The 23,364-nt window shown below is 35.8% G+C and overlaps 1 protein-coding gene across 1 annotated transcript in view; it reads left to right on the plus strand.

Moving 5' to 3' along the window:
- The first annotated feature begins 5,793 nt into the window (after positions 1–5,793).
- Positions 5,794–23,364, plus strand: part of LOC121368365 (nucleoporin GLE1-like) — a 32,897-nt gene continuing 15,326 nt past the window's right edge. The window contains exons 1-3 of the mRNA XM_041493059.1: positions 5,794–6,031; positions 18,728–18,870; positions 21,372–21,555. Coding sequence (XP_041348993.1) covers positions 5,957–6,031; positions 18,728–18,870; positions 21,372–21,555 — 402 coding nt within the window. The 5' untranslated portion in view covers positions 5,794–5,956. The remainder of the gene's footprint in view (positions 6,032–18,727; positions 18,871–21,371; positions 21,556–23,364) is intronic.

Here is a 23,364-nt window from a genome sequence, read left to right on the forward strand (position 1 = left end):
TTTGGATCTTCTACGTAAGGTTAAGACGTATGTTGGGGCCGGGCGCGGCTGTTGTTTATGGTTTGTCCTCCTCAGTCGTGTCCGGACCCATATACTGGATCCTATACTTTTTTGTACAGTTGGCCCCATTTTTATTGGGGCTGCTGGCATTATTGGTGTAGCTCAAATTACGCTTGTTGGTTGGTTATTTTTGCCTGTATTGACTGTTTGTGTCATCTTTGGCGTTAGTTGCTTTTGTTCTAGCACGCTTTCTCACCTCTGAGGGCTGTCTTTCGCCGTCCGCGGATTATAACGCTTCGCGCTCTATCCGCTTTTAAAGAATTTTCTCTCGGCTTGTTTTAACAGTTTTGAATTTTATTTAATTATTTTTAAATGTTAGTTTGTATGGATGTGTGAATGTATGTTTATTTAGTTTAGTTTGGTCAGCTTCAGGTTTGTATAGGCTGGGGTCCATTATCTGGCAATAATGCACTCCATCCTTCGCCGGCTTGTCCTTAACAATTTTAGGTTTTGTTATTTAAAAATTTATAATGAGTTTGGCGTTTTTTAACTTTAATTGTTTACTGGCGTGTTTTATTTTATCCAATTTTTAAAAATTTACTTTGTTTAAAATAAAAATATTGTTCTTGGGTTAACTGAGAGGCGCAATGGGTCTTTGTGTCGACCGGGTGCATTTCCTCTACCACGATTTGCTAAACTTTATATTTGTCTTAAGTATTTAATCTACTAAAGTTATTTTTCTGTAGCCAGGGCTGGGTTAATTACAGTGTCTTCCATCACTTGGAGACCCCATTGCTGGTTTAGTATATTATTTGTTAGGGAGGTGGTGCTGGGTTCCGGCTGGTGCGACGGTTGGGCGGATGTGGGTGGTGGTTCGGGGTGGGTGGGGGGGGGGAGGTGGGATGCCACCAGAAATTAGGGGTTAGACGCTTAGGCGTAGGCGTTTTGGATTTAGGGAGAGATAGGATTGTCTGGGGCCTTCCCCCGTCCCTCGCTTTCCCTGCCCCCCCCCCCCCCCCCCGGCCACGCTGAAGCTACAAATGGACCCGGTACCTCCCCATAAAGGTAAATTACTGTTAGTATTATATTTTAATATCAACCTCCTGTGACAACCTTCAATCAACAACCTCCAACCTCGTTCCAGATAGGGCTTAGAGTTTGTTGTATTATTTTAATTTAGAACGCCCATTTAAAATGGTGAAAAATTTATTAGTCTAGGAAAATTTTGGATATAATAATAGTTTTTAAATAAATTTTTGGACTACACCTTCAAAAAATTTCTTTAAATATAGTTAAATTTGTCCCCCTATATATATTTTTAATTTTTGAGTAAAATTCAAAATTATCCCGTTAAATTTTCTGTCCCGGAGTAGACCTCTGGCTATCCAGAACTCGACCCCGGGACAGACATGCTTGAAACCTTCGTGGTATGGAAGCATGTGAATAAATAAATGAATGAATGAAGGGTTTCGCGGAATTTGCTCTTCATTCCTGAGCACTGAAAGTACACTAATTGCTCTTAAAGCCGCACACCCTAGTTCCATCCAGCGAAAATAAATTATAATTTGGTTAATCTACAAACCTGTAACACACTTAGATCACGTTTTTATCAAATGGATGTCGACCGAGCGAAGCGACGGAGTGCTAGGGGGGGGGGGGGGGGGGGGGGGTATCGGGGCATGATCCCCCGAAACAATTTTGAATTCTAGATGCCATTTCCTGCATTCTGCTGCATTTAAGATACAATTTTAGTAGGTATCTCATACATATTTTTGTAGCAAAAGTACTGGTAAAAAACCGTATTTCACCGATAATTTTATGACCATGAAAAAGTTTGTCTGATTTGTATGAGGTCTCACCATCTGTACCCTTTTCTTTGACATATTTGGAAGTGTGCAAAATGCAAATACCATTTTACATGTGTGTAAACTGTTTTAGAATGTATTACAAAATAATAAACAAACAACATAGTACAGTCAGTTATTGCTATTATATGAAGCCAAGGTACTGAATCACCTTATAAAGTGATGAAAACATGGGCCAAGTGACATAACTCAATTTAGCTTTTAAATTATAACTGTCATCCTACACATCAATACACGTTACTAAATGATAGCCTATATCATTTAGTAGCTTGGCCTGGGCTTTGACTCAAATTATATCATCTAATTAAAATAGTATTAACAAGATAATCACTACATTGCACAGGGTGGTTGTAATGTTTACCCAAATCATGTCCCGATCCCGACCTCACACCCAAAAATTAAAGGTGGGTTGTTTTGGGGTTGTTGGGGTTGTGTGGGTTTTTTTTGGGGGGGGGGGTGTCCAAATATTAGGGCGGCGGTCGCCGCCCCTGTCGCCCCAGTTCCGACGCCACTGATGTAGGCATTATTACTAAAAACTACGACACAACAGACTATCAAAACAGGATAAAACTAATTTGCATATCCAGGTCAGACTTGTTCGTCACGTGTTCGTAATCGATCGGAAAACCAAAACGAAACTTGTTCGATGTCAGGTTTTTTTTTAAAATATACAATTAGCTAAATTTTAAAACATTTTTATGAGTCAAAGTATCCGCGATAAGAGCAACTTTGGGAATCTTTATTGGGTCGTAATTGGGAAAAGGTTTTATATTGGATTGGGAATTTACGTTAGGGGAATGGGCCCCAAAATGTATGGTAGATTATACCCATCTGATAGGTACCTAAAGGGGGGGGGGGGTCATTGGGGCAAAGAAAACGGCCGAAGTGATCGGGTTGACATTACGAAAACCGAAAACGGCCGAAGTGATTCTCATTTAAAAAAAAAAAAAAAAAAGACTGAAAAAATTATTTGGTTAATCTACAAACCTGTAACACACTTAGATCACGTTTTTATCAAATGGAGTGAAAAAGCAGGTTTTATATCGATAAATACCATGGGAATCCCCATGTCCCAATTGCTTGAAATAATTTTGAAAGTTTGTATTCTGATGTCACCGGTAGATGTCGCTCGAAGCACAACAATGCCTACGTCACGACAAATTTCACAGACTTGGGGTGCGTTCGTTTCACCTCTCCTGGACATGTTCCAACTGTTCTGCCCTGGTTGTATCCCCTCTCCAGATATCGTAAGACTTAGCAAGATTATTGGTTTTAAGGGTTTGTAACGTTTTGTATTGAGACACTTACTTGTCTGAACTTTATTGTTACTGAAAATGTTCACGAACTGTGAAGAAAAATCTCACAAATGAACAACAACAAATCGGATGTTCATTGCGCGAACCGTGCACGAGAAAACAAACCGAACCAAAATGATAACGGTCACGTGATATACCAACGTCTGTGACATTGACATGGAAATATCCCCTCTAAAAATAGATTGGACCTCGCTTGCTTAACGGTTTTTTCTCGACAACGCGTCTTGTGAAAAAAATGCAAAAAATGCATTTCGTGGTTTTACAAACATCAGGATTACCAAAAAGCACTTCAGGTGAATGGAAATGTGTATTCTAAATAATAAAATGTAAGTAAAGTGCAATTTCATTTGTGAAAAATGGGGTTTAATAGCGAAAAACAACGCCGTAATGGTTAACAAATAAACGTAACTAGGGTGTGTCCCTTTAAGTACTTTTTTTTCATATTTTTTATATCTGTTATACTATGGTGGTAATAAGAATTGTGTTTTAGTCGTCAATTTACGTTTACGTGCAAAACTAGGCTTACAATGTTTAGTGAAATTGGGCCCTGACCCTGGGCCCCGTTTTACGAATCAATTTTAGCGCTAAGATAATTATAAGTGCATAGATATCTTAAGCACTTACAGTGATGTTTGCTCTAAGATTGCTTCGTAAATTGGCTAGGGCCCTGGTTGCTTTTTTTAAAGGTGCTATATAGAGAATAATACATGAGTGGCCGTTAGATACCATTTCTCACAACGAGTTGTTTTAAAATGTATCTAACGAGCGAAAGCGAGTTTGATACATTTTTAAACAACAAGTTGTGAGATAAATGGTATCTAACGGACACGAATGTATTATTCTATGTCTTACATATTCTCAAAAAACAGGTTTTAAGCAAATCTTAGCATCTTTTTCGACTAAAAGTTATTTACAGCCGTTGCACTTGTAGCTGACTTATGTGTAACAGACACATGAATGTCAGGTTGACTATACGCCACAGTCTAATCGATTTACATCGTGTTTTTCATTGGATGTATGGCATTGGTGACCTGGTCATCACCTATGAGCAGCCTGTCGTATGTCTTAACAACCATGTGTAACCAAAAATAATGCATGGTGTTCTCACCAACGGGTGTGTAAGAAAACTCCTAAACATCTCACTCACCATAACTCTTCCAAACACATTCCATTATCCCTCTCCTAAGTGTTTCATAATTGTTGAGTGGCCCCATACCCAGTACGAAAACCAGTCATTAAATGATTAGAGTTAAAAGCATTCTGAGAAAGGAACTACAGAAACTTAAACCATGTTTTAAATTACCTTCACCTTACCCGGAGATCACACAGGGACCATTGGACTATTTCTTGTTCGAGCCAGTGCATCTCGACTAGTATTCCAAAGGCCGTCGTATGTGCTATCATGTCTGTGGGGTGGTGCATATAAATGATCCCTTGCTACTAATGGAAAAATGTAGTGGCTTTTCTCTCTAAGGCTATATGCCAAAATTACCAAATATTTGACATCCAATAGCCGATGATAAATAAATCAGTGTGCTCTAGTGGTGTCGTTAAAAAACCAAACAAATAAACATTCATTTGATTAGGTTATACAGCTGACGGATTGTCAGTTAGTAAAGAGCCATGCCAAATATGAACGTCATACATTTTTAAAGCAATCTTTTACCACGTTTTAATCAAACATTAACCAATTTTACTGATGCTTAAAATAATTAATGTTGTATTATAAATGTATTATACAGAAATTGTAACCATGAATGTTGATGGTAGTCAGGAAGATTGTCACCCAATGTGCTGGGGTTGTGCACACCTTATCCAGATTTATTTATTTTTAGCGTGAAACATGACATCTTTGTCAACTCAGTTTGTCCTCTAGTCCTGTAGGCCTACATGTGTTTATATGATGGATCAGGACTATAGTACTCTTTGTAATATACTGTCAATTTTATCAATGGCAACCACACAGTCACCAGATACTGTGTCTTAAATTAGTTACACGTTTCCTAAATCTGACATTACAGGCCATTACCTTGATCCTATCCGTGTTTACTCACAATATTAAACTCAAATGTTTTTTACTATAGTGACCTGCTGCCGCTGCGTTCCAAATAGCAGTGTTGGGTTTCTTCTTGTAACGTTTTCATATTAATTGGAAACATATATAAATTTAATGTTATGAACTTAAAAATAAATAAATAAATAAGTAAGTAAAACAATAAAATAAATGTTTTCAAAAGTGGCACCCCCCACTTTAGAAAATCCTGCATACACCACTGTTATATCTCGAAAATCTTCATTATATTGAATAGCATTTAATTATGTATGACACAAGAGATAAAAATTAAAAAAATTTTGATTGGTGTGAAACCGTTAATGAATGAACATCATATTGAGTTATCTCCTCTTGGTTATAACAAATTCAACTTTAGATGGAAACTGAAAAAGAAAGTTAGTTACACAAGGTCTATTAAACTCTATATTTTTTCATAAACTATCATTAATTAGTCTGAATTATATTGTAATATACAGCGTTTCTATAAGAATAACTTTCTTATAACAAGTAAATAAGTAATGTAAATCTTTTTTCGTTGATTCGACTTTTATAAAACGAAAGATTGAAGACATTTAGAAATTATCTGGTGGCGTTGTAATATTGGTTTTGTTTACATGGTTAACTTTGAGGACATAAAAATATTCAAATTTACAGAAGAATAATGGCATGGATGCTTATTTTCTAAAGAGTTGCAGCAGGCTATTTTAGACCAAAGTCCAGATATGGAGATCGGAAAGCAACTGAAAAACTCTTCAAAAGGAAAACTGATTTACAAAACGAATCCCCGTAATATCAAGGTATCTCCAACTATTCGAGACGGATTAAAAAATTTGTTTTAGAGTTTAGTAGGACAGGATTGAAAATTAACATGAAAACCATTGTCGCCAGCAGGGCCAGTTGAAGAAAAATTCTTACTGTCCCTTATCAAATTCAACTAGCCCTCAGCTAGGTTACTACTAGTACTAGTAGTAGTAGTAGGCCTAGGTTACTATTGTCCGAACCAAATTGTTAACAACTACGAAAAATTACTCTCCTACCTTTAATTGCAGTTAGATTTCCTCCAAAGTTAGTCCAGACACGAATCTTAAAAAAACCCATTACAATGACACAGATTCCACATACCAGTTGCTAACCATGTCATCTTTATCGACTTCGCTGAGAGTGCATAGGGAAAAAAGCATGTAATTTTGTATCAGCTGCCATTTTGACTTTTTATGGAATATTCTTCAAGAGGGGTGAAAGGATAGGACTTAACATGTCATGATATAAACGCAAACGTGATGACATCATATTATTAATTTTGTTAATTATTATTATTATTATTATTATTTTATTTTAATGATACCACTAGAGATCATCGATTTCATATTAATTGTGTCACATACTTTGGAGGCTTTCACCCCTCTTAAAGAGTATTCCCTATGCAATCTCAGCAAAGACAATATCGGCGACATCGTTGCAGTCTTGTGTGTGGAATCTGTATATTTGTAGTGTTTTTTTAGCGATTTGTGTCTGGACAAAATTTGGAGGAAATCTAACTGCAATTAAAGGTAGGAGAGTAATTTTTTGTAGTTTAAATTTAAATTTAAAAATGTTTTTTTCTTCTTGGTCATAGTTTCATTAAAACTGTTGCTCTTATTGAAAAAACCCATCACTATATTATCCAAATGAAGCAAAATAAAGTCGGAGTAGCCTTGTACTTCTGTGACCAAACATGGCCGGCGGTCACCCGAAATATGCCAAAAAACCTCACAAAAACCATGGCCGGCATGACGATCTTAATTGTCGTTTACATCCACTTTTGTAAAAAAAAAAAAAAAAAACGAGAAATTTCGCTTTCCAGACGGTTCGTCCACTGGACAATTCGTCCACCGGACAATTCGTCCACAGACGATTCGTTCACTCACCTCGGACAATTCGTCCACTCGACTGCATGTTTTTCAAACGTATTAATGTTAATTTTGTGGTATACTATAACCAAAAAAGTAAAATAGAGTTAGAATTCAACATTACTATCCAGTTTTTATTAACTGTTTGTATTCATTATCATGCGGATGATTCGTCCACGGACGATTCGTCCACTCGCTCGTACACGATGTGGTAAATAGGTAATGCAAGCCTCCGCGTCGGAAGACTTTATTACCCCTCCATCCATACACCCCTGAGCGTGCTGTAACCTCACCGTGGTGCAGGGGTGTAACATTCTCTTTGAGAATGGCCAATACAGCACACATTGAAATTTTGAGTAAAAGTCAGTATCTATCTGTGATATTTGTATTTTTGCACAATTCTTTACAGTGTTTTTATTTAAATCTTGAATTTTTATATTGATGTTGATCATCACCTTATTTGTTTGCATTGCCATAGTTTGACACCCAATAGCCGATGTATTTATCGTGCTGGGGTGTCGTTAAACATTCATTCATTCCGTCCATACAGGTAGTTAGCGGTGCCGCTTTGAAATAAGGCATGTTGTTTTAGACGCTACTGGATCCAACTTGGTGAAACAAGCTTAAGCAGTAATGAGCCTGCATTGCTAATTACTTCACGATATCACAATAGAGTACACCTGTACACTTAATTGGTAAAGCAAACAGAAACCAAACAAGTTGAAAGGGAAGGGCTAAAGATTATCTTTACTGGGCATATTGTACTAAAAACATCCTAGGACATGTAGCGTGAAAGGCGTACATTATAGAAACAAATAATAACTGAATAAATAGAAACACCAAATAATTATGTCTGCAGAGCATTGTTACAAAAACATCTACCAAGCGTAATCTAATGCAGTATCATTTATTTTCACCTTTGTAAATTTATGACACAGCAAAAAAAAATACGGGGTAAAATATATCTAATAATTTATTTAGCCCCCACGTACATGTAGTACACATTATTTAGGCCGTGGACGAAATGTACTGGGGAAATAAAAACCCAGTGGACGAATCGTCCGGAACTGATTTTGTGTAGTGGACGAATCGTCTCGAGTTCCTCAGTGGACGAATTTTCAGTGGACGAATTGTCCAGTGGACGAATCGACTGCATCCCGAAATTTCCGTTGTAACCTTATAGATGTTACAAGCAGTTATTAATGTTACCTCTCGAAAAATTTAAGTGAAAATATAAAGGGTTACTATTATTTCTGATAACATATGTACTCTTGGGGTAAGTTTGAAACCGCTCCAAAATTACAAAAACACACAGAAATCTTGGAATACATAATTTAATGACATAATAATTTATGCAAATGTTACATCAGAATAACAATTTCAGCTCACATTTACTCACGCTTATACAATAATGTATATCCAGACCAATAATAAAAAGGAAAACAAAGGTTTAGATCGCAGATGTAAAGTAGATGCACATGTTACATAAAAAATAAGCTTCTTGTTTCAAAATATTTAAAAAAAAGAAGATATATATATATATATACACACACACACACACACCTAGACTCATAATAATATTGAATACTTGAAGATTTTAATAAAAAATGCAATAGAACTTATCATCTGTACCGGTCTTTCAACTCAAACCAGTAAAAACTTATCACATGATGAATGCCAATGCTTGGCCAATATTTTTAATCAATTTCTTACGTAAATAATTACATACTTTACAACTTCAATGTCATTATTAGAAACAAAGCAATGTAAGTAGCCATATTTCACCTTTGAAAAGAATGTCCAAACATTCATAAAATATCAGAAAGGTAAATTTCTATCCAGGACAAATGTCCCCAAAACACATTTTAGCAGCTGAAACACTGAAATGAAGCTATGATTATTTTGGTTCAATAAAGTGCTGTATAAAAACAAATTCAAACAATGAATTATTATAAATATAACTATATACCACTTTGAATTATAATAAAATTTTATGGTTAGATGTACCAAATTTAGCATCCATGGAAGAGTATTAGTCTAAATTTGTTGATGAATTATTGTCACACATTTCATTTCTGTTCCAGGTTCTGTCACAGTTGGAAACAGAAAACATAACAGCATCAAGCTTGAAGTATAATTGAATCTACTGAAAGTTGTCTTATAACCATAGTGTACTCTCCCACTCAGTTTCCATTTCAGGTTTCTCCATAGACGCACAGAGACTACAAATTTCCACTCCGTTTCCATTTCAGGTTTCTCCATAGATGCACAGAGACTACAAATTTCCACTCCGTTTCCATTTCAGGTTTCTCCATAGACGCACAGAGACTACAAATTTCCTGGAATACAGAAAAATACCCATTATGACCATGACTATTTATCTTTTTGTTTCAAATATTGTAATTAGTTGGACATTACATCAGATGAAACACACCTTCAAATGTTTTTTCTGTATGTAGTTATTTTCACCTGTTCAAAAGGCTACCAATAGTGCCACCTCATGCCAATTTTAAGCAGAAACTTAATGTTCAGCAGAGTACTTCATTTAAAAAAAATATGATTACCAGCATTAATAGAAGTAGGGGGCGAGACGTAGCCCAGTGGTAAAGTGCTTGCTTGATGCGCGGTCGGTTTAGGATCGATCCCCGTCAGTGGGCCCGTTGGGCTATTTCTCCCTCCAGTCAGTGCACCATGACTGGTACATCAAAGGCTGTGGTATGTACTATCCTGTCTGTGGGATGGTGCATATAAAAGATCCCTTGCTGCTAATCGAAAAGAGTAGCCCATGAAGTGGCAACAGCGGGTTTCCTCTATCAATACTTGTGTGGTCCATAACCATATGTCTGATGCCATATAACCATAAATAAAATGTGTTGAGTGCGTCATTAAATAAAACATTTCCTTTCTTTAATAGAATTAAATCGTGAGACATTACCTTTTTTCTTATTTATAAATAGACTGAGACTTCAACTGAGGATATTATTGGAATGTGTGCAACTATTTTGCACATAAATTTAGAGGTGCATATCTTAGATTCGGTAACTATGAGAGTAACATATAATGTCATAATCTAATATTAAGTGTTCCTCTTAGATCACAACGTGTCATTGTGGGATCATCTGTTAGTCCTTAGCTGATGTAGAAGAAAAAAAAATTATTACAGAGAACATTTTCTTTTTAAATTTTTGATTTGTGACAGTGCTATCAATTTAAGAATTGATTAGCAACTACTATTTAATGTTTTAGCATTGTAGAGCTATATCTGAAACTTGCAAAGTGAATCGCGATGCTATACTGAACAAAATGTTCCCTGTATTAAATATACTAATCTCATCTACTTTGTAGTTTAGTATCTTTTACAAATAATTATTTTTGAACAATTTTTAACAGTAATATTCACTGATGAAGTGATGAAAAAGTTTAATTATATTTAGAATTTAATGTTACTTGGTTACCAAAAAATTGAAGTTTGTGTCACGATTCTTTAAAAAATGTATAAATTTACAAATACATGTATAACAAACTTAAAAAGTACAAATTCTCTGTATTATACTTAATAATTTATTTTCATTGCATTAATACTATTCTTTTGTATAAAACTGAACCAATCATATGCTAAAATCATTCAAATGATTTACACGAAAATAGATTTACATGTATGGTTGTATGGTTGAGTATTGTAAAATCGAGAGTATTGTAAAAATATGGAAGTAGACAAAAATAGTTTGGGTTGGATGGCAAAAATGACAGCTTTCGGTCACGTGACACATTGGGAGGGACTCTGTAAGGCCACGATAAAGTAATTAAATGGGTACGAATACAGCTGGGGGTCTTATCAAATAAACCGCAAATTAAAGCACCAACAGATTACATGAGAGTGGGTTCTAATGCCAGAAATTCTATTTTTAATGATTTTTAACTATTGACTACTAAAAGCTTTTTTCATTTTAGATAGCTTTATATGATATTTTAATAAATTAAAATAATTTACTTAATTGTATTACAATTATTGTTTTTACAGACCAAACTAAAAAACCAAAAACCCCCAGGATATAGGTCATACTCGCCATCCAGTTTAACAAATGCTTACTTAGTGGTGAAAGATGAAAACTTACCTGTATTAACAGCCGTCAAACGATATGGTATTCCCCAAACTACACTCAAAGACAGGGTAGATGGCAGAATTCAGTGTTTCACTCGTTTTCACAAAGTGGGTACAGTGTGATATGTGTTCCCACTGGGTACATTTAATGTACTGCACCAAAGAAAGAGTGATCAGGAGAGGTGATCGATTCCTTTGCCCTCACTGTAGGTCCAGTAGCCAAAACAATGAACAATAAATTACATGTCATGTCAGATTTTGAGCTTTTCCACAGAGGTCACCATTTAAAAAGTTTATGTTTCATTATTCATTGTTTTATCATTTATGAATTTTACTGTCCTTTTTATCAGTTGGTTAAAAAGGAGGGGTTTTTTTTTAATACAAAGAAGTGTAATAAAATGCTCCAGAAACAAAACATTTCTTTTAAGTGGCCTCAATTGAATGTGATGTCATAGAAAGTAACACTGTGTTTACTCTCGACTTTACAATACTCTAACCGGACGCCATTTGTTTTAGGGGGAGTGTGTTTGGAACAATGTTTAATATATCAGCAGTGTTGCAGTGTACTTTGTTTTCGTTTGACTTTACTATAAACATATTTATGTACAGGTAAGTAACATTTTTATTGTTGTCAGGTTCAAAGTATGGCCCTTCCGATCAAGTCAAACCTTAGGGTCTCGAATTTACAATACTCGACTGTACGTATTCTTAAAATGTTTTTAAAAATCAACATCAGCATTGTCTTCTAAAAATAACGCTTCAGTACCAAAATGTGTCCCTGCTGTTAAGTGCTGTATTTTCACTTTTGCGGGTCAGCGGTTCTGAGTTACCTCCCTTGAAATATTTTCGATGTCAAATTAAACTAACTTGTTGGGGTTTTAAAATTAAAAACAATTATTATTTTGAGTTGGGGTTGGGGTTGGGGTTAGGGTATGGGGAGGGGGGCGGGGGGAACCGGGCGGTTATTTTTATTTAAACTGAAAAGGAATACACAGACAAATGCAAATCAAAAACAAATTTTACACCTTAACTGACAGTCATTCCAGTTCACAATTTTCACATTGTTACCAAAATAATAATAATAATAATAAAAGCAAAATAAAATCCACGTGTGTGCACAATCTACCCGAGAAAAAAAATCCATATAGGCATCTTAGCCATGCATGACAATGAACATGTATGCATCTGCAGTACTGTGCCACTCAAGAAAACTATTCTGAAACTGATCATGAGATGGGTCATGTGTGATCGTTCATTTTCATTGTAATATTTTTAACAAGACAAAACAGAGTATTCAAATAATCCTGGGACAATAGTGTAGCCTTTATGGGCTACAAACTGAGGGCATGGGCGGTTTATAAATTTATAGCAGGGTAACCGATCCACATCTGTGCCAAATCACCGGACATGTAACTCGTTTTGGATACAAGGAGGTGTTTACATTTATGGACAATTTTAAAATGTTTATTTACTACAGACATAAAACAATTTGTAGTGTATCTCTGATTATGCACTGCTTCATTGGTGAGAGATATATTTGATTAAGTATAATAATAAAAATCATGGCTGTTAACTGTCCATCGTGAGACAGATTTCCGTCGTCAGAGAAATTGTGGAAATTATTTTTTCAGTCTTTTTTTATTTTTTTAAATGAGAATCACTTCGGCCGTTTTCGGTTTCCGTAATGTCAACCCGATCACTTCTGCCGTTTTCTTTGCCCCAATGACCCCCCCCCCCCCCAGGTACCTATCGGATGGGTATAATCTACCATACATTTTGGGGCCGTTAATCGGCCCCATTCCCCTAACGTAAATTCCCAATCCAATATAAAACCTTTTCCCAATTACGACCCAATAAAGATTCCCAAAGTTGCTCTTATCGCGGATACTTGAACTCATAATTATTTTTTTTAATTTAGCTAATTGTATATTTTAAAAAAAACCTGACATCGAACAACTTTCGTTTTGGTTTTCCGATCGATTACGAACATGTGACGAACAAGTCTGACCTGGATATGCAAATTAGTTTTATCCTGTTTTGATAGTCTGTTGTGTCGTAGTTTTTAGTAATAATGCCTACATCAGTGGCGTCGGAACTGGGGCGGCAGGGGAGGTGACCGCCCCCCAATATTTGGACCAAAAACCCCACCTTTAATTTTTGGGTGTGAGGTCTGGATCGGGACATGATTTGGGTAAACATTACAACCACCCTGTGCAATGTAGTGATTATCTTGTTAATACTATTTTAATTAGATGATGTAATTTGAGTCAAAGCCCAGGCCAAGCTACTAAATGATATAGGCTATCATTTAGTTACTTGTATTGATGTGTAGGATGACAGTTATAATTTAAAAGCTAAATTGAGTTATGTCACTTAGCCCATGTTTTCATCACTTTATAAGGTGATTCAGTACCCTGGCTTCATATAATAGCAATAACTGACTGTACTATGTTGTTTGTTTATTCTTTTGTAAAACAGTTTACACACATGTCCCCCCCACCCCCCCAGTCATTGCCATTTATTTTAACATATATGTATTACTAAAGACCCCAAAGTAAAATATGACACGGTCACAAAACATTACAAGGGGAGAGGGGTATTGAAACTGCAAGATTGTGTATTGTTAAATGACACAAAGATCAACAAAGGACTATTCAACATTAGCGTAATGCAGTATCAGACATTGGCTTTTACCTCAATTTTTAACGACCCCCCTCCCGACCCCCCCCTCCCCCTCCCATAATGAATTTGCAATAACACAAGAACCACCCTATGTAAATGTATTTGAATATTTGATTTGCCGTCCATCAGCTAGCGGTCAAGCCTAAATAAATAATATCAGGTAATAATGCAAACTTAAAAAATGCCCGTACTAGGGCCGTAGCTTATGAAAGAAGACCCCAGTAAATGTCAGCCTAATAGGATTATTTCTCAGTGGCGTAGCCCGGGGGGGGGGGGACAGGAGGGTCACGCCCTCCCCAATCCCGGGTTATTTTTACATTTTCGCTTATTAATAACTTAAAAAGGTTCCTGTGTCATATCCCACTACACAAGTGCCCCCCTCCAATACAAAATCCTGCCTACGCCACTGCTATTTCCATTAATATAGGTTCACTGCAGGACCCATCAAATTAATGTTTTTGTCCAATAAAATAAATAACAGGGTGTGGGATGGGAGAAATACATGTTTAAAGTGGACTACAATTGTCATATAAAACATTACATTAAATTTCAGTCACAACATTTTACTTTTGTTAACAGCCTTGAGTATTTCACAGTGTTCACATAGAAAATGGTCTTTGAATGCTTAGGTGCGCAGATACACCGGACAGCACTGTAAAGGTATATATACATATATATAAACGAAAGATGGGACAAGACGGTACAAATCGACGCTGGTCAAAATGATTCTAGCAAACTAGTAACAAGGGCGAAATGACCTGTTACCGGACAAGTTGTAGGCATGTTTTGGTTTTGTACACAGTAAATATAACATCTTACCAGGGAACATTTTGTTCAGTATCGAGTCTCATCTTGCACTGCAAGTTTCAGAGATCACTACACAATTTTAAACAATAGTTGCCAGTCAGTTTGCAATTGGCTAGTCCAAGTAGAAATGTCTCTAATTAAATGAATATTTTATAGCAAAATGTTTCCTGCTTACCATAATTTCACTTCAAATCGATATTTTGTAAATGTTAAAATTTGTTAATGATCGCTTATTTTTACTCGACACTGTTATTAATTAATGGCACATGCTCAACATATACTCTGTCAAAAAAGAAACGCATAGGCGAAATATTCATGGAATATTTCTTTAATACAAAGTGGCATAATTTCGTTATTTATGATCGTATCACAGGTAAAATTTGACATGAGTATGTGATAATGTTCTTGCTATGGACTGATGGCAGTGGAGGCGTTTTCATCACCAAATAGCATCGCTGAAATCAGTACCTTGTGTGGCCACCAGCAGCAGCAATCACTGTGTGACATCTCCTTGGCATAGAGTAAATGAGTCTCTGAATCCAGGCACGTGGAATCCTAGCCCATCCTTCCTGCAGTGCATGTGACAGTTGCGGAAACGCCTGAGGCTCTGGGTCATGCTGGTGTACACGTCTGTCCAGTTTGTCCCATAGATGTTCAATGAGGTTGAGATCTGGTGATCTTGATGGCCATGGCAGCACATTAATGTTCTCATTCTGTAGGAAATCCATTGTTACACGTATCCATTGTCCTGCTGAAAGAGTTTTCTCTGTCGATCCAAAATGGGAAGCATGTGACGGCAAAGAATTTCATCGCGGTAGCGTACAGCTGTCAGGTTGCCTTGTATGAACACTAGTTCACTTCTGCCAGTGTATGAAATGGCTCCCCACATCATGACGCTCCCTCCACCGAATCTGTCAACTTGGGCGACACAGTTGTTGGCAAAACGTTCATTGCGGTGTCTGTAAGCACGTCGTGCATCACGTCGCTGTAGAAGGAAATGTGACACGTCGCTGAACCATACTCGCTCAATCTAATTAAAATTAGCTCCACTATTACATGTGGATTTAACACCTGCCAGTTGGAGCACATGTCAACCAATCAAAACCTTACTTACAGAATCTTGCCATTGATTTAAAACTAACAACATTGTGTAGTCCCCAATGTCCAGGTAACATTTCGTCTGTAAATAATAATTTAAATATTGACCAATCACACTTCGCCTTTTATAACGTTATTTGGGAGCATACAAATTCTAAAAATATCGGGCGAGTCTATTTTAGTGGCCGCAGTACAGCGAACCATACCAATACGTACGGGGTGGGTTATCAGTCTTCAATTTTACATTAAAAATTATTTATTTATTTATATATATAAAAAAAAAAAAAAAAACTGAATCAGTCTTCAGTTTTACATTACAAATTATTTATTTTATAAAATAAAACATGTTTTAAGGCATTCGTAATTCACACGAAACATGTCGTATACCCTCAGGATAATTCGGAATGTTTTCAAATTATTTTTAAATCACTGGCAGGATTCTGCAAGTAAGGTTTTGATTGGTGGACATGAGCTCCAACTGACTGGTGTTAGATCCACATGTAATAGTGGAGCTAATTTTAATTAGATTGATACTCGCTGCCAGTTTCCCCAAGTTCCACCCCTGTACATTCGTGCACCAGCGAACACTTAAATGTTGATGTTGACGTCGCAGGACGGGGTCAACATACGGTCTCCTAGCCTGTAAACCAGCTTCTCAAAGTCGGTTTTGAATTGTTTGTGCTGACACCCTTCTCAAACCAGGTATGTGTCCAGCAGTGTTCGTTGCTATGGCAGTTCAGTGACGCATGTGCAGAACCCGGATATAGTGATCTTGTGCTGCAGTTGTTATGCGAGGTCTTCCACTTCTCGGTCAGTCTTCAGCTGATTGAAACTGCTTGTACCTGTCCCAGAGACATGAAATGGTGCTCTGATGGATGTTAATGTAGCATGTGACTGCTGACTGCTATACACCTAAATGGAGGCGGCCTATTGCAATGTTTCGATTCGGCAGGCTTAGTCTTGCATCTTGTAACTCGTCTATGTCGAAATGGAAATGAGGCATCATTGCGAGCATTATGCAGCTCTAAATACCCATCACTACCCCAATCTTTTCACCGAGTTTCACATGCATTTGCCAAAATCTGACCATTTCACACTAGATTTCCTGCAATTGTCGCACAACATGCATTAAATTTGTTTTAGGGTGCACTTGGGCATGCTGTCCCATTCCAGGAACATTAAAAAACATGTTCATTCAGCAACATTGTACAAAAAACCTATATCTATGTGTTTCTTTTTTGACAGAGTATATATTAGCCCGAGTAGTCTGCTGTTTGAGAGCTACATGTACATGTTGATGGACATTTCGACAGTTATAATCACTCTTGGCCATCAGATATAACTCTGTAACGAAAACACAGGAATTTGCCTACCACTGACTAAGCAATGATTTCCATAATAATACAGCAATATCCTTGACATTATATGCCATTTGATGATTACTTTGATAATTTTCGAGTTCACCGATAACAAATGTTGTATATTAATACACACACTATAGGAGGAAACCTGACAGCATACCCTTTCAGCGATGTTTCAGTTAAATACGTAGGTGCTAATTGTTTTGGTCGCAGTTATTTTTGATCCAGGATGAGCCTTATCAACTAATTCCATTCTTCTCTATGGTTGTGTATTGTGGTTATACTGATCGTTGTGATTATTAGTCCCCTGGGCTACCGGTCCAACTAGTCATAGGTTTCATCTCCATCCATCTGTCCGCCCGTCTGTCCCACATATAGTTTTAGGGATGTTTTTTATTTTTAGAATGCCATGAGATATGGAGCTGAAATTTTCTGTATTGCTCAATCATGTACTGTTATAGATCAAGTTGGACTTTCATGGTGATTTACCAATTTTTGACAGAGTTAATGCCCTTGAACTTAGGAGATGTGAACATTTGTTTTCCAGCTTCTTTTATTTTTATTTTTTAGAATGCCTTGAGATATTGACCTGAAATGTTGTGTATAGCTTTATTATGTACTGTTACAGACCAAGTTTGACTTTCATGGTGATTTACTCATTTTTGACAGATAGGGGTGTCACAATACACTGATGCAATCACAATATCAGGCCTTTGAGAATTGAAAATCAGCGTGACCCATTTATCGGTTAGGCAGAAATAAATCCAAGTAACCCATTTGCTTTTTGCATAACCCGTTATATCCAAGTAAATGGTGCTCCAAATTCTGTGCAAACAAAAAATAGGTTATGCAAAATTAAATTTGTGTGAGCAATGTGCGAACGAAATGATCAGAGGCCTGCAATACTACTGCTAATGATACTATACACGATCTCCTTGCTTGTGTATCAATTCCTATTTTGACCATGTATCGATTCCTTTATTAATTCCATATTTATTTACAAACACCAATTTGTACTGGTATGTACTTATTTCCTTTTAAAAAAAAGCCAGTTGACAGTGAATATGTGCCTGGTTATGTTAATATATCTATGAGGTGGTATTTCTACATTAAACTGTTTAATCAGTGTTTTACTTAAATTATCTGGTTCATTTCTTATTTTTAAATCACTTAACGTAAGCTTCAATGTTGTTATACAGGGAAAACATTGTGAATCAGACATCACGATATGTAACATATCGTGGGCTAGATATTGTGATATGTATAGAATCATGAGATAGGTGTATTGTGACACCCCTATTGACAGAGTTATGGCCCTTGAAGTTAAGAGATATGAAAATTTGTTTTGCAATGCCAGAGATATTGCGATGAAATTGTGTATATATATATATTACATGTATATATTGCTTTATCATATACTATTACTGATCAAGTTTACCTTTCATGGTGATTTTCAGAGGTATCGCCCTTGAATTTAAGAGAGATGAAAAATTGTTAGGCCTGGTAAGGGAAATGTACTGCTTTAGTAGTACTCTCAGAATGCTTGTTTTACAGGAAATATTGGATGACGCGGCGAGTCCATATCAGCTGCAGCACTCTCATCTTGAAAGGCCGACACACGTACAAGGAAACAAACTATATGAGGATAAGAAAGACATTGTCGCAACAGACAAATCAAAGAAACAAGCTGCAGAAAAGTGAGTTGTTTAGTTCTGTTCTACATGTAGGTCAGTGTAAACATTTGAGACACCAGGGCCCATTTATGCATGATGGCCTGATTCAGCTCTTATCCACATTTAGCTTCTAGCTGGTAGATAAAATTAAAATGTTGGTACATCCATACATACATGAGCTATCTGGGTTTAAGTTTGTCCGGTCGTCATATGGGCCCTGATGTGTAGATTACAGTGAATACTGTTACATTACTATTAGCCAGGCTATATATTAATGCCATATTCTTTAGCATGATTCATGCATTACTTATACATTAGTGTTTTCCCTAGAAATTTGGGAAGGCATGGTAGACAAAACACTTTTGGGGCAATTTTGACAATTTTCAGGGCACTTTTTTTGCATTAAAGACAAAAAGAATAATTGAAATAAACATAAATGTAATTAATGTTTTTGCTTTAATAAATGAATGGCAAAATATATAACAGAGATATTTTTATTAATTAATAATACATTTTTTTAGTCTTTTATCATGACAATTTTAGAATTAATTATTGAAAAAGGCTTTTTTAATCTCAGTGCAGCATGGCACTGATTAAGGCAAGATGGTGCTAGACTAGTGAGGCATGATGCTGCACCATGCTAAAACAAGCTAGGGAAAACACTATACATGTATGTATTTATATGGTACGTAGCATTATTGTTTCATGCATAATTTGTACTGGTTCTGGGTGCATTCATTACAACTTTATCAATGTGTTGTAGCATAGTTCCTTTTGATTGATAGACCTTTTTTAATATACTATTACATATATATCAAATTCGACAACGTCTCTGTGAAAAGTGCATGTGAAATGCATGTTATTCAGACCTGTCAACCTTTAGTCAAGAGAAAGCAGGAGGTGTGTGTTGAAAAAGCAGGAGATTTTTTAAATTCACACAATTTAACCCAAAATCGCAAGATTTAAAAAAAAAACATTATTACAATAAGTTATATGAATACTATATAATGTCATATACACTTCTTAACCTTAGATCTTGGCATTAAAAATAAAATAAAAAATTAAATATTTTTATGATTTAATACATATTTAAAAAAAAAAAAAATATTTTATCCAAAAATGTTAAGAACATGAACAAGAAATAAAAATTTTAATTAGTACATTTACGGTATTACACTTAAGCCTTACAGGTTGCGTTACATTATCATTTGTGGTTAGTGTACCTAAGTACCAAAGACAAATTTATATAAATCTTATAAATTAATATTCAGTTTTTACTATAATGAGGAACGGTGGTATGGTACTTATTTAAAATCATTATAATGATGCAATAAACATTGTATTTTCATTAATCATAAGTAAAACCTCATTACGGACATCGTGTGAAATATATCGGAATTATACCCATTTCCGTGAGTAACTTTATGTCAATATCAAACAATTTTTTTTTAATTGTACAAATTTCTTGAAGAGTACCCTTATAACCAACATTTTACTGCACAAACATACAAAATTAACTGACACAAGTATGTTTATATAGCTAATTGGTCTTTTCGTTGTCTTGCTATGATTTTAACATGCATCGTGTGTATCGCTGTCAACTCGGAGTCTGGCAGTTCAGATTCGTCATAGTTGCATTATGTAATCCAGTGGGAAGACATTTTACAATTCAGAGGTGTTATTAGAACTAAATTGGATAGTTTTTTTTTTTATATATGGCAACACTGAATGTCAATACACAGCCTGTTGAATTAGCGGCAACACGCTTCGTAACCATTACGATGACAACAAACATTATAATAACACGTCATTTTATAAACTCCATGTGCTTTTTTAATAATATAAATAGGCTATCCCACAATTCTCACTTCGGCAAAGGTTAAAAAATTCAGCCTGTTACATTCTCAGAAACCGAAAGTAGTCGACATTTTCCGAATGAGAAAAAAAAGGTAGAGTTACTTCCCTTATGTTATTTTGACAAAAGAGGATCGATTTTTTTTTATCCTTACAAAAATGTCATTTAACAGGAGAAATTGTCTCCCGCACAGAGGACAAGGAGATTTGATCAAATACTAGGAGACTCCCACGGAATCCGGGAGGGTTGACAGGTCTGATGTTATTGCTACATGTAATTGATAAGGATGACCTTAGTGGGGGCATAGGGTTTTGTCTTTCAATAAAAGTTGCGCTCTATAAACCATGAATACAAATTTACTATAATTACCAAAAAGCCATAGTTTTTAAAATATGCCGGGATATTGTCAAATATTTTGATAGTGTTACCAACAATATGTTTTAAAAGTAAATGTATTATGTATTGTATCATAATTTAATTACATCTCTCGAAATTCAGATCATCGTGTAAATGACAATTTAGGACAGATAATTACAAAGTAAATACCCGATAATAATAATGATAGATCTATATAATGTTGAAGAATAATTTTGCTTCAGCGTTTTGCAGCAACACAGCTTATTGCCCTTGCACATTTTGAGAGTTGTAATTTGTCTTTGTGTTTTTTCAGAAGTCAGTCGGATGAAAAATTGGTGTCAAAAGAAAAGAAAACGAAATATTCGTGTGTATCTCTGATCACATTAGATTCATTAGCATCAGGCTCCAAGTCCGAGAAGACAGTTGTTTCTCCAGAGTTCGGAAGAACTGTCTGTATGATCAAGGAATGCGAGAGAATGTGGGACAACAAAGCCAAAGTTTGTATAATACTGAGTTTATCAAATGAGTTCCGCAAATTCTGTACATAATGCAAGGGTCAAAATTTAGTAACACAGAAATTATGGTATAACAGCAAACATGATGACATATTGATTTTTAATTTTTTGTTGTTGTTTAAAGATACCACTAAAGAACATTGATTTTATTACAATTATGTCACATACATTGGAGGCTTTCATCCCTCTAGAAGAGTATTCCATAAAAAAGCAAATTGCAGATGGCAGAAAAATGCATGTATTTTGCCCTATGCAATCTTGGCGAAGTCGATATTGGTGACATCGTTACAGTCTCAACTTGTGTCTGGACAAAATTTTGGGGAAATCCAATGGTAATTAAAGGTATGACTTTATCGTAGTTGTTAACAATTTGGTTCGGACTTAAATTGGAAAAAACACTGGATATTTTGAATATTTAATAAAGAATGTTAACCTGAGGTGCTTGCATTGTAGAATCAAACCTCCTTGGTAGTCCCTTTCTCTGATTGTTTTTGTCCCCCATCCCAGCCATTGCCCCACGATTGATATATCAAAAGATGTGTGTTGTCCTGCCTGTGGGCAAATGCATATATAAAAGATAACTTTCTGCTGACGCAAAAAATTGTATCGTGTTTCTCGGAAGGAAGGAAATGTTTTATTTAACGGCACATTTTATTTACTGTTATATGGCATCGGACATATGGTTAAGGACCACACATATAAAGAGAGAGGAAACCCGCTGTTGCTACTTCATGGGCTTCTCTTTTCGATTAGCAACAAGGGATTTTTTATATGCACCATCCCACAAACAGGGTAGTACATACCACGGCCTTTGATATGCCAGTCATGGTGCACTGGCTGGAATGAGAAATATCCCAATGGGCCCACCGACGAGGATCGATCCCAGACCGAACGCGCATCGAGCGAACGCTTTACCACTGGGCTATGTCCCGTCCCCTGGGTTTCTCGGAGGACCATATGTCAGAATTATTAAATGTTTGACATCCAGTAGCCAATGATTAATAAATAACTGTATAATAATGTCATTATACAAAACATATTTTTATCTTTAAGATTTTAGATTTATGATCTTCAAAATAAACTTGTACATTCAAATTTTAGAGATTACAATCGTCTGTAATCTTGGATTTTGGCACTACCTGTAAACTGATCCTGCCCTTGTTCGTTGATTAAAAAACATTTCACTTTAACAACCTACATTATGTTGGAATACAGAAGACCCTGCAACATTTTAAATTTGTGTTTGTCCAATGTAATTTTTATCCTTGACTTTACTGATCAGAAATAAGGTAGACTATAAATTATATTCTGAGTTGTGCACACTATGAGATTCTGTTCTTAAACTTCACAACTGGTGTAACAAAGGCTGTGGTATATACTATCCTGTCTGTGGAATGGTGCATATAAAAGATCCCTTGCTGCTAACCGAAAAGAGAGTAACCCATAAAGTGACGACAGCAGGTTTCCTCTCTCAATATCTGTGTGTACATGTAGTTAAATAAAACATTTCCTTCCTTCCCAGGGCTAAACATTTGCGCGAATCTCTGAATCCTATTCGTGCCAGGACTTGCGCAAGCATAAAACATCTGAATATATTTGGATTCGCGTGAAATATTTCCACAAATTTATTAAATTGAATAATCAGTGAGTAAAACGTTACAGAATTTTTTTTAAAAAAAATTTAATTTTTTTTTTTTAAAATCTGGTTATCAAGCTTCGATTTTTAAACTGGCTTCAAAAGTGTAGCATATATTTGAATCCGTGCATGTTAGAAACATAGAGGTTTATTGA

The sequence above is a fragment of the Gigantopelta aegis genome, chromosome 3 (genome assembly GCF_016097555.1).
Source record: "Gigantopelta aegis isolate Gae_Host chromosome 3, Gae_host_genome, whole genome shotgun sequence".
NCBI lineage: Eukaryota > Metazoa > Mollusca > Gastropoda > Neomphalida > Peltospiridae > Gigantopelta > Gigantopelta aegis.